At 32.0% G+C, this 16,535-nt stretch overlaps 3 protein-coding genes across 3 annotated transcripts in view; 2 read left to right on the forward strand and 1 right to left on the reverse strand.

Moving 5' to 3' along the window:
• LOC115884975 (general transcription factor 3C polypeptide 1) overlaps nt 1–3,851 on the forward strand; it is a 68,972-nt gene extending 65,121 nt beyond the window's left edge. Inside the window, exons 26-28 of the mRNA XM_030903709.1 lie at nt 3,033–3,222; nt 3,291–3,378; nt 3,660–3,851. Coding sequence (XP_030759569.1) covers nt 3,033–3,222; nt 3,291–3,378; nt 3,660–3,760 — 379 coding nt within the window. The 3' untranslated portion in view covers nt 3,761–3,851. The remainder of the gene's footprint in view (nt 1–3,032; nt 3,223–3,290; nt 3,379–3,659) is intronic.
• Nucleotides 3,852–5,506: 1,655 nt separating this feature from the next.
• LOC115884999 (DNA replication licensing factor Mcm6) lies at nt 5,507–10,875 on the reverse strand. Its single transcript, XM_030903743.1, has 12 exons — nt 10,631–10,875; nt 10,169–10,577; nt 9,927–10,118; nt 9,498–9,869; nt 9,269–9,440; nt 8,410–8,610; nt 7,535–7,767; nt 6,982–7,073; nt 6,665–6,826; nt 6,510–6,603; nt 5,834–6,100; nt 5,507–5,769 (listed from the first exon to the last, which is right to left on the reverse strand). The coding sequence occupies exons 1-12, from the start codon at nt 10,720–10,722 to the stop codon at nt 5,653–5,655; spliced, it is 2,403 nt and encodes an 800-aa protein (XP_030759603.1). The 5' UTR covers nt 10,723–10,875; the 3' UTR covers nt 5,507–5,652.
• A 193-nt stretch (nt 10,876–11,068) lies between these two features.
• LOC115884991 lies at nt 11,069–16,251 on the forward strand. Its single transcript, XM_030903734.1, has 9 exons — nt 11,069–11,527; nt 11,583–11,751; nt 11,803–11,957; nt 12,013–12,085; nt 12,150–12,304; nt 13,802–13,931; nt 13,991–14,299; nt 14,359–14,661; nt 14,721–16,251. Exons 1-9 carry the CDS (start codon nt 11,382–11,384, stop codon nt 16,158–16,160), a joined length of 2,880 nt encoding a protein of 959 aa, XP_030759594.1. The 5' UTR covers nt 11,069–11,381; the 3' UTR covers nt 16,161–16,251.
• Nucleotides 16,252–16,535: the final 284 nt, after the last annotated feature.

Genomic DNA, 16,535 nt, shown 5'->3' on the forward strand with positions numbered 1-16,535 from the left:
TTGGAAATTCGCCCTCTAAGGGTGTGAAATGAGGGGTTGAACGTTCTGGAACAATAAATTCTGTTCAAGGAATATGAGAATTTGCACAGAGGTTTATTATGTAGCGTAATTGAATAATTAGAGCGATTTTTGGAATTCATTCCTTAAGGGGATAAAACTAAGGGTAAACATTTGTATAATTTTTATGTAAAATCCGTTCTAGGACTAGGAGTATGCAATTTTGTACATAGGTCCCTTAAATGATGAAAGTGAGTACCCAGAAGAAAATTTTGGACTTGGACAGCCTAAAAAATAAGTACTCCCTATAAAACAATTAAAATAAAAAAATTTGTCTAAAAAATAAAACAAAAGTTGGGGTGGACCACTCTTATCACTTAGGGGTCTAAAAAATAGATAACAACCTGGGAATAGGTTGTGACCAAACCAAACCAAACCAGACCTACTGAATATACATATAAAATTTTATCAAAATCGGTCTAGCCGTTTCGGAGATGGTAACAAAAAATTAAAAAAAACAACCCCTATTAAAAAATAGGGGATGATGGTGGAACGGTGAAAATTTAGGGTTCTTTGTATTTTTTAATGCAAAATAAAAAAATAAAAATTTATTTTTTTTCAAAATATAAAAAAATGGGAATGGGCTACCCTTATCACTTAAGGGTATAAAAAATAGATGACAAACTATTTTCAGACCTACTCAATCTATACTAATATATAAAATCCTTAAGTGACTGACATACTGATTAATCACAATCCTGCTCAAATCACTCAACGTAAGAAGCTCAATTTTGGCATATAGGTTGATTCTAGGGTGTAGAGGTTCGATAAGAAGGGATTTTTCAAGAGGGTGAAACCACCCCTCAAATATTACAATATTTTTTATTTAAAAAACGGTCAAGTTTCCGAAAAAACGCTTAAACACGTATATTTTATTTTGTTTTTTTACATATTTTAAGATTTTTTAAAAATGTATACACGGTGTTTCGAAAAATCTGGTCATTGATTAATCACGAACCTGCTTAAAGCGCTTAACGTAAAAAGCTGATTTTTGGAAAACAGATTGTCTTTAGGGTGTAGAGGTTCGATAAGAAGGGATTTTTCTAAACTCGAATTCTAAGGGGGTAAAACTATCCCTCAAATATTAAAATATTTTTTATTTAAAAACCGGTGAGTTTTTCGGAAAAACTCTTAAACACGTATATTTTATTTTGTTGTTTTACATATATTAAGATTTTTTATAAATTTATACAGGGTGTTTCATAAAATATGACCATTGAGTAATCACGATTCTCCTTAAACTGCTTGACGTTTAAAGCTGATTTTTGGCAAATGGATTGACTGTGGAATGTAGAGGTTCGATAAGGAGGGGTTTCTCGAATCTCAAATTCCAAGAGGGTGAAAACGCCCCTCAAATATTACAATTTTTGTTATTTAAAAAACGGTTAGTCTTTCGGGAAAATGCTTGGACAAGCATAATTTATTTGTTTTTTTTAATATTTTGAAATTTTTTAAAAAACTGTATGATGTTTCCAAAAGGTGTTCCAAAAAGTTGGGTAATTTCTTAACCACGATTCTGCTTAAACTGCTTGACGTAAAAAGCTTATTTTTGGCAAACGGATTTTTCGAAAGTCAAATTCCAACGAGATAAAACTACCCCTCAAATATTACCAAGTTATATAATAATATCGCCATATTGTTTTTTCTCATGCTGACATAAATGTGAAAAAATTTTATCCAGTTTGTATGTTAATGGCAATTCTTGCTTTGCTTTATCATCACCATTACAAATGATTAATTCGACGCGAACGAAGTCGCTGGTACACGCTAGTATACATATAAAATCGGCCAAGCCGTTTCGGAGATGGTAACAAAGAAACAACCCCTATTAGAAAATAGGAGATGATGGTAGAACGGTGAAAATTTAGAGTTGTTTGTATTTTTTAAGGCCAAATAAAAAAAATATTTTTTTTTCAAAAATAAAAAAAATGAGGGTGGGCTACCCTCTTAGCTACCCTTATCACTTAAGGGTATAAGAATAGATAACAACCTATTCTTAGACGTACTGAATATACATATAAAATTTTATCAAAATCGGTTAAGCCGTTTGTATTTCTTAATGCCAAATAAAAAAATAAAAACATTTTTTTCTTTTCAAAAACTAAAAAAAATGAGGGTGGGCTACCCTCTCGGCTACCCTTATCAGTTAAAGGTATAAAAATAGATACCAACCTATTCTTAGACGTACTGAATATACATATAAAATTTTATCAAAATTGGTTAAGCCGTTTCGGAGATGGTAACAAAAAATTAAAAAAACAACCCCTATTAAAAAATAGGGGATGAAGGTAGAACGGTGAAAATTTAGTGTTGTTTGTATTTTTTAATGCCAATTAAAAAAAATTAAAATATTTTTTTTTCACAAAATAAAAAAATGGGGGTGGATTACCCTTAGCACTTAAGGGTATAAAAAATATATAACTACCTATTCTTAGACGTATTGAATATACATAAAAAATTTCATCAAAATCGGTTAAGCCGTTTCGGAGGAGTACCAAAACTGTAACACGGGAATTATATAAGATAATATTATATGTAAACTGCGGAGTGCGGAGAACGGAAAGACTGATTATAGCAATAGATAAAATTTAAAACTATAATTTAAAACTATTCAAGAAAGTACACACAAAACAAGGCAACGCCGCGCGTCTCTTCGTTCAATTCCGAGCAAAATAGCGAGGCCCCACGAAGTTGGGGCCTCGCTCGCCAAAGCGAGGCCCCGTCGACAGGTCAGATTTTGATGCGAGACGAGACTTCTAGGGTATTAAGATATTCTTTGCTAATACGCATCTAAAACTAATGGAGCACTAGTTCAAGTTTGACTGTCTTTCTCTTTGGTTATCAGGTCTGTCGTGAATGTTGGCGAATGTTCTACTATGAACGTTTTCGCCTGTCTCTATTTTGGTGAATTTCTTCGCCATTCTAGAGATTAGGCCACCCTTACTGCACCTTAAATACCTTTGTTTGTTTTGTAGGACTACCCCATGGGTGTTGATAAAAGTGAGGCCCTGGATTACAGTAGATGGGACAATAATTAAAGATATACTCAAACTCTGGTTGTCTAATATTTGCACCTATTGTAGTGAAAATCCCAGAATTACATTATCTCGATTATTTGCCAAATTTTCTTTCGTCTCGCCAGTAGATATTTTTTACTTGCTAGAAGTAAGTAGTTTATTTTGCTTAAAATAAATTTGAGATATACTAATGTATTTACTTGTTTTGACTTGTAGGTTTTAAAACAAATTGGGTGCTTGGAAATACGCCATTTTCTCTATACAGAACTAGATTTCTTCTCGGAATATCAAATAACGGAAGATTGTAAGTATTAAATATTCAGATTGTACAGGGTGTCATAATAATGGGATCACAAGAATAGTATACTACATACAAAATAATATGATACAAACTACAAGATCTTGTTTTTTTGCCTTTAAATTTTAGAAAATGACAAGGAGTAACTGTTCTTCTATTTAACATATTTTTTTGGTTCATTCTATACAGAATGAGCCAACAAGTTTGCATTTTTGGCACTCCCTATATTACATGTACATATCGAGACTATAAACTATTATTTATAAATATAATACTGTTATTTATAGCGAAAGCTGGATTTTTGGATAACTTTGAAGATATGTTTATAGAGACCAGCAGCCATCCATTTATTTTGTTAGGAAACTTCTTTGATTACATCCAACGGTAATACTGTTATTTTTACAATAAATTATTATATTGTTAAGTAAGCATACCTATATATTTTTTCTAAATACTGTAATCAAATTCCCACTATTATACATTGGTTAAAACGGAAAGTGTTTAAAAGCTAGTTTTAAGTTTTTTTAGTGAGAATACCTTAATGTAATGTTAGTAACATTGAATAAAACACTGAGTCTATGGACACACAAACGGGTAAAGCGTTTTAGTGTGTAAAGCGCCTTTGACGACTTGAAACAAAATAACACGAATATATTGGAGGGCGACCAACAGCGTGTGACGTTTAGCGCTTTTGGTCGGGCCACTCGTATTCAGGGTGTTTCAAAAAACATGTGCCATCTCCCGTGAGGAGATTCCTCACGTAAAAATAAGATTTGTTTTGTCATATCAACATAGGTCAGATTCTGCTTTGTTTCGTAGCTACAGGGTGTTAAAATTTTAATAATTTTACAATTTATTATAATTTTCTTCCAAGTACTTTTAGTGATTTGAATGAAATTTTGAGGGTAAAAGTTACTATAAGTGCTACATTATTTTAATGCTAAATCGATAATTTCATCAGGGACGTGCATATGGGTTATCACTGGAATATTTTTCAAGAAAAAAACGTGCGCCACTGACTTTTTCTTTTGATATCAACGATTGTTCAGGCCGTCTGAGCATTCCGTTTTTGGCTCATGTCAACACATGCCTTGGTTAATTTTTAAGAACGAGACGGCATTTTTTTGCAATTTTGCAATGACGAGGTGATTTTGGTGGCCACTGTCGCAATATTATATTGACACCGCATTAGAATTAATAAAGATTTCATAGATTTAATAATAAATAAATTTAATATATGATTATGATATATTTATATGTCGTAGTCTCATAGTGTACAGTACGTCTGTCCGTTCTGTAGCTACGGGATATCCGTGAGAGGAGAAACGATATTCTCTCGATTTTTCGTAAAAAAATAGACGACGCGTCCTATCAATAAAAATTCAACAAATTTGCAAGTAGCCAATAAAATGAGTGGGCGGAGCGATTTGCGGTGACGCACTCGTCAAATCGACGTATAAAATATATTGCTGTTTATTTAAATGTTTTTTGTCCGCATTCCTTTCGTAGACACAGATCCAGCAGATGTACTGTATTCCGTCTTTTCATGAAGATCCTATAGTCAGTTTATGAAATAAACTAACCTAACTAAACTAACTAACCTAACCGACGCTTCATGAAGTGACTCGGATCTTCATAAAAAGACGAAGTACACTATGAGACTACGATATATACACTGCTAAAAAATTCGTGAAAGTTAAAAATAAAAGAAATATAAGAATTTATATGTTTGACGAAAAATTGTTCCGTTTTTTTGCATCTGAGTGCAGTAAAGTTATTTTTCTTTTTTTTTGTCTGGGAAACTATTTTTAAGCCTCTTTCTATGATTCACGATAATATCACTATAAACCGATACCTGATACCAAGGTCTTTCCATATTTATACACATAACCAAACCAAATATCATAAAATAAACTCAAATACTCGGAACAAAAGGCCCACAAAAATCGAAAAGAAAAATATTAAGTTCAAAAAAATGTATTCTTAATGCAAATTTTTAAGGTGTGAGGAATGTAATTTCAATTCTATTAAACCTTGCTAAAGGATATTTATTAATAGATGGGGAGCAGAAAAAAGTTAAATAGAACGTTTAAAATTGATTTATATATTTAATAATAATTATCATTTTTTATTAATTTAACTTATTCATGTGAGAATTACCTTTATTTAAAAAAAACGTATTAAATTTATTGATTTCAATTACCATTGTAAATTAAATACATAAATTAATACAAATTATATAAAACTTAAAAATAGAATATATAACTGTGTGCGGTGAGCCTACTGATCTATGAGATAGTTCGGATGCACCACTAACAAAGGGTCTTCTTCCTCTTCTTCTTGTGAACTAGAACTACCCTTCAAGCCTACTTTCGTTAGGGGAATTATAATTTGGTCCTTTTGTACCCAAAAAAAAGGTCATTAATAATTTTATCTGTTTTTTTTTTAATTGTTCACTTACATGGTAGATCAGTCTGTCCAAGATCTTTTCTAGCATATCTTTCTTTTCAACCAGCTCATCTTCAGACTCGATTTCATCAGCGATATGGTTCAAGTACCACTCTATCACGTCGCTTCTATGAATTCCTTCTTTGCCTTCTTCCTCTAGCCTCTGTTCCTGCCTTCTCATATAAAGAACAATCATGTTACTTAAGTTTTTGTACTCTTCAAAACTCAAAACCATTTTCTTTTTGGATTGTTGTTGGGCTGGTGTTTGTGGTCTTTCGTCCTGTGATAGAAACAATTTTTTAATATATGTTTCATATACCAGGATTACATATAAATTACCCTAGATCATCTTATTTTGAATAAAAATATTAAGGAAGAAATCTAATATTATTTATATATTCATGCATTATGCATGCAGATGGAAGCAACATCACGATCACCCATCTTTGACAGTTATTTTGACGTTTCAATTGATACATTTGAATTTGATTTGAAATTTTGGAGATTTATTGGACATTTCTGAGCTTATTTTATGTTATTTATACTTTATTCTATAATTGGTTTTGTTCAAAGGTGGTAAATCAAGAAGAATACTGTGTCAGAAAACTGATCTGGATTTCTTTTTGAAAAAAACTATATTTTTCCCCATTTAGTTTTTAAATGGGAAAAATAGTCTAATAAAAACTTACTTCAATGATTTCATCCTCATGAATTGATTGGTTTTGATCACCTTCAAGATGGATATCCGGCTGTTCTACTCTGATAATGGATTTGTTGAGTAACCTGAAGTAAAACAATTAATAATTAATACAAATATTACTCAAGAACATATAAAAATAAATACCTATAAGCTTCTTTAACGTGTCTTGGGTGAACCTCATCACTGATATCCATCCTAGCCATAGCTTCAGACAGACGAATCATACTTTCCAACTGTCTTACAGTTATTCTCCACGTAGACTTACCTGCTGAAGTATTATCCCTCAATCTTAGTCTACAATAGTAGCTACAAATAAAATTATCTAATTATTTCCAAAAACTAAGCTTTGGGTATTTTCTTTTAATCAGAATATACTTAGTTAAAATTAACAAACTTAAAAAATATGGCCTATTTGAAACATCCGGTATATATTTTATTAACAAACTTAGGTAGTAACTCACTCTTTTAAAAGTTCTCCGGCCTCTTGGTTTATAAAAGGTTTAAATTTCCTTGCAAAACTGATATACTGAAGCACTTCTTGTTTGGAATACACCTAAGCAAAGAAATATATTCAAAATTCTAACAAAATCTAAAGCCGGACTCTGACGACTCCTGTACTTAGCAAGTACACCAATATTTGCATACTTGGCAAGTATACCATCTTTGTAAACATTTTTTTCATTTATAATCAACAAGCTTGGCGCTCACGCGGCGCGACGAGTGACAGATAATTGCACAAGTAACCTACTCACACATGGCAAATATATGCCAATTTTGTCAAGTACACGAGTCGTCTGAGTCCCGCTTAACAATTCAAACAATGAAACTAGCCATCTAACGATAATAAAACTTTCTGATATATATTTGATAATTGTATAGTCTCTCCCGCTAGAAAATATATAATTTCGACAGACAACGTCCAAAAATGAAAGAGAAGAATCCATATATGAATGAGATTTTACTAATATTTTTCTTGAAACTATTTGGAAGTCTCATAAACTGAACTATATTTACCTTTTCAACGCTTTCTTCGATATTACTATGCAGATCTACAATTTTTCTGGCAATGGCATAATCGACAACTTCGTTACACTCGTCTACCAATATGAAAAACAAGTCAAATCTTGACATAATCGGCGCAGAAAGCTGGATATTTTGCTGTAACGACCTGGATCGATCATAACGACCGCCAATAGGATTAGCGGCAGCAAGAATGGATGTTCTTGCATTTAAAGTTGCTCTCACTCCTAAGAAAATTAAAAATGCAATATTAAGAAACATTTTGAATCAGGCGTTTTAGTATATTTTTGGAGAATGTTGCAGTCACATAACTTTATATGACAACGAACTCCAAAGGCAGCAAAGAAAACACCGTTCAGTGGCAATCTTCACAGACCGCTAAGCAACTACATTGGGTGAGAGTAACAATGTTACATTAGCCTGGGTAGTAGGGTACGAAGGTCACAAGGGTAAAGAAAATGCAACGATCTGTAAGGGTATTGTAATCTTAATAGACATCTAAATCTGATGGGATTGACGGACGAAGCCATGTGTAGATTTTTTTTTTGAAGATGAAACGACAGAACACAATTTATGTCGGTGCGACAGCCTGGCAACTGTGCGTTTCTTTGTACTAGGCAATTGATAGGCCATTGCCAAACTTTTGAAAAGGATAGGACTGGAAATGTTACCTAAGAATCAGTAGGGGACCACAATAGATCTGAAAAGGTTGCAGTGGAACAGGTCGATAGCCACCTCAGAGAAATCTAGTCCAATATAACAAAATTCAATATAAATTCGTTAAATTTAGTAAAAACGTGATGAAAAAGTATCAACTTATTATTTATATAATAATATAATAATAATAATATTTTTTATTTAATTCATACCAGCTTTTGCAATTGATATTGTCTGCTGTTCCATCGCTTCGTGAATAGCAACTTGGTCTCTTGGGTCCATTTTATCAAACTCGTCTATACAACATACGCCATTGTCGGCCAACATAAGGGCACCAGCTTCGATAACAAAGTCGGAAGATTCTTCGTCCTTCACTACAGCTGCCGTCAAACCTGCTGCTGATGAAGCCTTACCTGTTATATCAAAAATGTATGTATAAATTACCGCTTATTTAGATGTTTTGGCAAAACAAAGCTAATGGTATGGCAAAACAAAGCCAATGGTAAAACCGCTATGGTTTATTTTTGTTGTTAAGATTAATGTTTAATAATGCTGGTCATGTATTTAAAAAAATACATATATACAGCTGGTTCAATACTTATGCTTCAATGAGTATGCACAAACTTAGAAAAACAAATAGTCGCGCACAAATTTAGATAAACAAAGATGACTCGTTTTATAAAAATTCTAAATGACTTTTTTCAAAATTTGCAATTTTGAAGAATTTATTTGCAGCAATAATAGCGTAATTATTATATATTCTTAAAGTACCAATCTTTGAAGTATCACTGAAAAGTAGGTATCACAAAAATCTTGAAAACTAGGTGACGCCGCACAATTTCAGTTAAAATTTGTTCCATTTCAACTATTCCTGAAGCCTTTTTCTAAGACTGACAATAATCTTATTGTAATTCAAGTTCTGACACAATGACTTTCCACATTTGTACACACTGCATAAACCAGTTATAAAACCAAGAAATAAAATAAACTAAAGTAAGAAAAACACAACAAACCTGCAAAAATTAAAGACCAATATAAAAAAATTTAAAAAATATGTAACAATATGATTACCTGAGGTATAGACAGCTCTAGGTGAAAATTCAGACACCTGTTTTAAAAACTGACTCTTGGCAGTGCTCGGATCTCCCACTATACAACAATTGATATCTCCTCTAAGTGTAGTTCCTTCTATTGTAGTTTTGGAAACACCACCAAAGAGCATAAGTAAGATGCCCTTTTTTACCTTTAAGAATTTGAAAAGTTTAATGAGATCTTAAATTTGATTAATAAAAATATCTACCTCATCATTTCCATGTATACTAGGAAACAAACTAGTAATCATGTTTTGGTATAGATTTTTGTCATGCGACATCTCATACATATGCCTCCATTCTCCTTCAGTCATTTGCTGTCTCATAATTTCTGGTGTTATGTCACCTAGAGGCATTTCAATGCCACCAAATTTTGGATTGCTTGGTTGGACACTACAAGCTAAGAAAGCCATTCTGTAATGTAAATCCCTCACACCCAATGCCTTCAAGCCTCTAATACCCTCTGCCTCATCACCATGTTTATGTTTTGAGGCTATTTGAGTTTTTGCCCCAGGTAAGGTCATTGCTCCAACATCCGGAACTACTATAAGTGTTCCAGTAAAATCATAACGATCACCAGCCTAAAAAGTATCACTATTGATGAACAAAATTTTTGATTTACATTTTAGAGTACTTACTTGGACACTTTCAACATTTTCTGCTCTCAGTATCACTTCAACACTTCTTGGTACACAACCTCTTGGCAATTCAGCTTGTGTTTCTTGAATTCTAACTTTTTGAAAGTCAACAAATTGGGACTTATCCACATTCAACATAAATCTTCTCCTGTTGTTACAGACAGGATTTCGACAGATTGTTGGGTTAGTATACTATAAAGTATGTAGTTTTGAAATGTAAGTTTTATTTTTTTTAATCCTACCTTAAATTGTTGCTCAACATTTTTCACTACAGTCTGACAATCCAAACAAACAAATGTACCAGATATAAGTTCAGGATGAACTGGATGTGTTCTGATAACTTGTCCAGATATTCTGATTAATGTTCCAATTTTATCCGATTTCAATTCTCTAACAACATGTCTTGTTGGCACATCCATAAAGGCAATATAACAGTCTTTTTCTTTCTTCAATTCGGTTCTGTCTTTCACAAAATTTGATACAGCTTGACAAAGATAAGGATATATTCTATAGTATTCTTCGATAATTGTAGTTGCTAAATTTTGGTTATATTTTTCCACATCTTCAAAGCTGACTTCAATAATACTACGCTCTTCATTTTGTAGCTCTTTAGCGGGTTCTAGATATTTTAATTCTCCGTCTTCTTTATATCTAGAGAAAAGGTGTTTGTATATCGAACAGTTAAAAAACTTAAAAATACATACTCCTCTAAAAAATCTTGGAAAAGCTTCTGGCAACGAATACCTATTTCATCTCTGTGTTGTCTTTGGCCAACATTTACATCAGCTACATCCATTTTTCTATTACTTCTGTATAAATTAGAAACCCAATAAAAAATAAAACAACTCAAATATCTTTAACCACCAAACTGAACACTAAACAAACTTTTTGGCGCCAAAACCTTGGTTTGTCCAAATTATACCACTGCTTATAAAAGGAGACTAGTAGTTCAAATGTAGAAATTGCGTTAGGAATGGGCAAATATTTATTTTTAATCATATACCAAAGACCACGGTACTACTACACTACCACCGAACCTTTGACCGAACCACCGACTACTACTAATCATATATAAAGTATATATGTTTTATATGATTTGTTTTGTCTTAGTGGTTTGTCTAATGTCTTGTTATTTTGACACTTTTGAGTTTTGAGAATGTTATTTGTTTTGTTGTAATTTTTTTAAACGTATTATCTGGTATTTATTATCTTATAATCTATTTTTGAGAAATAATTTTTGATTTAAATTTATAAATTCTAACATCCTGTTCTGAAGATGTTCAAAAACGTTAATACCTAGTAATAAACTATACTACTATACTTCCTGCTTTTTAATTCTATAATAGCAGTATAATAATTTAATAGCTCTTAATAATTTAATATGCACGTTACCTTTACTAGTATATAGATATTTAGATAAAGTTATATCTGGTACATTACAATTAGAAAGTAAATATGAGTCGGGGTAGGAAGCGACATGCTAGTTATTCCCAACTTAATTTCACCCCTAAAAAGTTAGATTCTGGAAAGATGAGTGCCGTTTGTAATGTATGCCAAAGAAGTTTAAAAAACACTTCAATTGAGAGGCTTTATGGCCACCGGTATGCATATAAAACTCCTAATCCATATGGATATTCTCTAGTTTTTCACTTTTAGAAAAATTTGTATGCAAGAGGGTCAGGAATATACATTTCCAAAAGCAACTGAAATGCATGATGAAAATGTCTCAGATACCAACAAACAAGATATCTGGGATAATTCTGATTCAGACAGTTCTGAATTTGAAGAATCAAACAGCTTTAAATGCATTAAGTTAGAGAAAAATGTAAGCTATTTCATTTCTTTGTAGTATAATTAACTAAAGACTATTTTAAAGATTGTAATTAATAATCGGGGTCGAAAGCGTCATTCCCTTTACTCACAACTCAATTTTACCCCCAAAAAGTTAGACTCTGGAAGGATGTCTGCTGTTTGCAATGTGTGCAATAGATCTTTAAAAAACACATCAATAGAGAGGCTGCGGGTTCACAGGTACCATAAAAATGTCGAGCTTTATGTATATTTTATACTTATTCTGTAATTTCAGGAATCTTTGTATGCAACAGGATTCAGATGATACTGTTGAAAAAACCGAACTAGATCTATCTACAAAAAATAATGTAAGTTATATAATTTCTTTAGAGAATAGTTTTTGTTTGACTTATAATTCCATGTTTTTTAAAGATTTCAAGTATGAATCGAGGCAGAAAATGCCATACACTTTATCTGGAATACAAGTTCACCCCTAAAAAGTTAGAATCTGGAAAAATGTCTGCTGTTTGCCATATATGTAGGAGATGTTTAAAAAACACTTCAATAGAAAGACTCCGTACTCACAGGTAATGAGAGTTTACCGTTATCGTCGAGAGAGGACTAGAATGTTCTGACCAGGGTTGCCAGCTCGCGAAGTTGAATACCCACTAGCCTTATTTATAAGGAAGTTAGATAGATTTGTATTTAAAGACCGCTAAAATTCGCTAGGAGTGATATTGAAACTGAAATATTGATGTCATCTAATTTTGAACCTTTTGGTGAGCCTCTCATCAGGTGATAGAGGGACTTTAACGTGACTGAAGATTCTAGGCCTAGGTATTTTCAGAATGTATGATAATTACGCGATTATTGGTTCGGATTTTGAAAAAAAAAATCCGTTTGAAATTGTGTCAATTTTACTTATGTGTTTATTATTCAAAAATGAAGGATTGAAGTAAGTAATGTCGTAATCATCTGATCTACGACTTCAAGTCTTCAAATGTAAACCGTTAAAAAAACCTCTTGCCGCTAAATCAAGTTTTTACCTGCCAAACTGAAAAAAAAAAACTGTAGCTGTAGCATATAGCGGGAAAATCGCAACGTTGGCAACGCTGGTTCTGCCGTAAAAAAATCTGACGTGTCATAGAAGAAAGAAGGCGAATGTTTGCTTTGAGGACGTCACTCTTAAGCTTTCTTTTCTCGATGGCGACGGTTTAACTTATACAGCGTCTCTTAAATATGTACAAGCATTTAAAGGGTGGTGGATCTACACCAAATGAACAGCTTTTCTATTTGCCGTCGTTAATATGAATTAAAAATAAAGAGTTATTATTCATTTTAAAAATTATAAATTATAAAAAAATAGTTACATTTTGAGAACCGCCGGCATTAATTGACTCTCAGCTTGTTCGGTTTCCTGTGTTGCCACATCAAGGAGAAAGTATATAGCAGAATAAAACAATAATTGGCCCCTATACCCTAAAATTCATTATTCTTAACATTGGATGCGCGTTTCGCTAACCATGTTGGCATCATCAGCAGATGATTTAAACTAGTTGAATTATAAAAAAAATGTTTAATTAGTCAACGTCGTAACATTGTAAGTCATCATTGGAAGGCCCAAATAAACTGTCTCCGAAGAATGAACCAGGCGCAATAAAAAGGTAAAACAGAGAAATTTTGACATTTATTTTTTTCAAAAAAAAAAAATTATGGGAGTATTTACCTCTAGTTCTAAGTATACAATGGCCCACTACAGCTTTGACTGCTTTTCTGTCTTTGCTTAACAGGTCTGCCGTGAATTTGGCGAATGTTCTGTGAACTTTCCTGAATACTGTGAACTTTTTCGCCTGTCTCTGCCCCAGTGAGTTTCTCCACCATTCTAGAGATTTGTTGGCCACCCACCGTTTTGTAGCTATTATAGTGACTGATTTTGCAACACCGCCGAAGGGTTCTGGGCCTATGGATGGGCCCTGATGAACCTTGTTTGGCCATTTCATCTGCCTACCGATTAAAATACTTATGTACTTATTTAAGAAGCACCCTGTATAAAATATGCCTCAAAAAATATTTAATAATTTTAGAAAACATTGTATAGGAAAGGATGGAGATAGTTTTGAAACGAACAAAGATATGGAGGGAGACATATTTAAAAAAGAGGAATCAGATAATTCTGACTCTGAAGATACAAAATCTTTAATGGATATTAAAAATGTAAGTTATATATTTTCTTTTATGATAGAAGATTAAAATATCAAATACTTTACTTACAGAATGATTTGTGGGAATCATTAGATCATAAATTAGAACGTGATAACGCTAGTTCTGATGAAGAAGATCCTACATACGATCCTTCGACTTCTAAAACTTCGTCAGTCCACTCTTTAGTTGACAAAAGACCACTTAAGAGACATAAAAAAATATTTAAGTTTAGAAAACAAAAAAAAAATTGTATAGGAAAGGATGGAGATAGTTTTGAAATGAACAAAGATATGGAGGGAGACCTATTTAAAAAAGAAGAATCAGATAATTCTAACTCTGAAGACACAAAAACTTTAATGGATACTAAAATGAACGAGAATGTAAGTTATATATTTTCTTTTATGATAGAAGATAAAAATATCAAATACTTTACTTGCAGAATGATGTCTGGGAATCATTAGATGACAACCTAGAACGTGATAACGCTAGTTCTGATGAAGAAGATCCTACATACGATCCTTCGACTTCTAAAACTTCGTCAGTCCACTCTTTAGTTGACAAAAGACCACTTAAGAGACATAAAAAAATATTTAATAATTTTAGAAAACATTGTATAGGAAAGGATGGAGATAGTTTTGAAATGAACAAAGATATGGAGGGAGACCTATTTAACAAAGAAGAATCAGATAATTCTAACTCTGAAGACACAAAAACTTTAATGGATACTAAAATGAACGAGAATGTAAGTTATATATTTTCTTTTATGATAGAAGATAAAAATATCAAATACTTTACTTACAGAATGATTTCTGGGAATCATTAGATGACAACCTAGAACGTGATAACGCTAGTTCTGATGAAGAAGATCCTATATACGATCCTTCAACTTCTAAAACTTCGTCACTCCACTCTTTAGTTGACAAAAGACCACTTAAGAGACATAAAAAATACTTGTTTGATTCGGCGAAATCACAAGTTAAATCCAAACAAGACATTAGCTTAGCAAAATTCTTTTATGGTTGTAAAATACCTTTTGCCGTTGTTGAAAGTGTCCACTTTATAAAGTTTTTGAAGCTTCTCTGTCCCACTTACACACCACCGACACGATCATTTCTGTCTAATACGTCACTAAATGAATTAAATACAAAATTAAAGAACAGCAGTACATATGAGTCATCAAACACAAAAGACGTTGTTACTATGTTACATTGTATTGGAACATCAGGTGTCTTTTTAAAATGCCATGAATTTTCTACACTTAGAGAAACTGGTGAAACTCTAGAAAATATATGTGAAAAGTCCATTTCTGATGTTAAATTACAGTACAATTGTGAGATTTATGCCATAATTTGTGATAATGCTGATATGATTAAAATGAAATGTCTTAGTAATCTCTGGAATGTTCCTTGTATAAATAAAACATCTAACTTATGGGCTAAAGATATAGCAGATACTAATGTATTTAATGAAGTTATTCAGATATTAAAAGAATTCCAAAGCCCAGATTTGGAAAATTCAGTTCTGAGTAAGGGAGGATCTAAGTTAATTTTACCAACTGAAACTCAGGTATTTAGCCAACGCGATGCTTGTAAATCGTTTCTTAGTAATTTAAATTTCATGATTAAAGTGGTTGATGATGGCTACGACAAGATTGAACATAGCACTAGTCAAAATCTAAACAATGAAAGATTTTTAGGGGATGTTCAAATTATTATGGATCTATTAGATCCTCTTTGTGAACTAATAGATAAATGCCAGAACGAGGAATTTTTAATTGCCGATGCTACGGAAGAATGGTTTAAATTAGAACTGCAAATTTCGCGGTTTTTAAAATTAAAAAGCCCAAAAGAACTGGATATTAAAAACAAAGTTAATATGACTCTTACTATATATGGGCTGGCAGCTAATTTGTTCCATCCAAGTTATAGAGGAAAATTAATTAGTAAGAATCAATTAAAAGACGTACAAGATTTTATTATTGACTCGTTAGATTCGGAAAGTTTGAATGGATATAATGAATTTCTGAAAGAGACTGGCATCTTTAATAACCTTAAAAAGAAAGATGTTACAAAACCGCTAACATACTGGGGATTGGTGGAAATAAAATATCCTTCATTATCCGCGTTGGCATTAAAACTTCTAAAAATACCCGCTTCTTTCGCTCAGCTTGAAAAAATGCTGTTAAAAAACGGACTGTCGTTGGAAAAATGCGAAAAACTAATGTTTCTTTACCATTCATAATTAAATGGCGTCATAATGTAAAAATAGGTAAACTATAAATTAAATATGTATTAAAAATTATTAGTTAGTAGGTATTAATTAAGCATTTTTACTAGGTTATTATATTATTTATTTTATTTAAAAAAATATGTTATATAAAGTCTTTTTTAAATATGAAATGTATTTTATTTCAACTTGAATCATAGAATATGGGAGAATTGATGTTGAACAATAGGACTAAGAAAAGACTACACAGAACACTTAATAAAGGAATATATTTATAAAAAATTGGCGAGAGAAATTCTAGGGTAATAAATCATGTAGAAAGTTTAAAATCCCATTGATATGTTATTGATACTATAATTTTAGATATACAGAGTGTTTCAAAGGACATGT

Source organism: Sitophilus oryzae, unplaced genomic scaffold (genome assembly GCF_002938485.1).
Source record: "Sitophilus oryzae breed Bouriz unplaced genomic scaffold, Soryzae_2.0 scaffold_111_pilon_pilon, whole genome shotgun sequence".
Lineage (NCBI taxonomy): Eukaryota > Metazoa > Arthropoda > Insecta > Coleoptera > Curculionidae > Sitophilus > Sitophilus oryzae.

Excerpts from the sequence above, each read along its gene's own strand:
- LOC115884991 (XM_030903734.1), top strand. The coding sequence starts at position 11,382 with ATGAGTCGGGGTAGGAAGCGACATGCTAGTTATTCCCAACTTAATTTC. Across the intron at positions 12,086-12,149 it reads ATCTATCTACAAAAAATAAT|ATTTCAAGTATGAATCGAGG; the intron begins GTAAGTTATATA and ends TGTTTTTTAAAG. Across the intron at positions 14,300-14,358 it reads ATACTAAAATGAACGAGAAT|AATGATGTCTGGGAATCATT; the intron begins GTAAGTTATATA and ends CTTTACTTGCAG.
- LOC115884999 (XM_030903743.1), bottom strand. The coding sequence starts at position 10,722 with ATGGATGTAGCTGATGTAAATGTTGGCCAAAGACAACACAGAGATGAA. Across the intron at positions 10,119-10,168 it reads ATGTTGAGCAACAATTTAAG|TATACTAACCCAACAATCTG; the intron begins GTAGGATTAAAA and ends CATACTTTATAG. Across the intron at positions 9,441-9,497 it reads GTATACATGGAAATGATGAG|GTAAAAAAGGGCATCTTACT; the intron begins GTAGATATTTTT and ends AAATTCTTAAAG.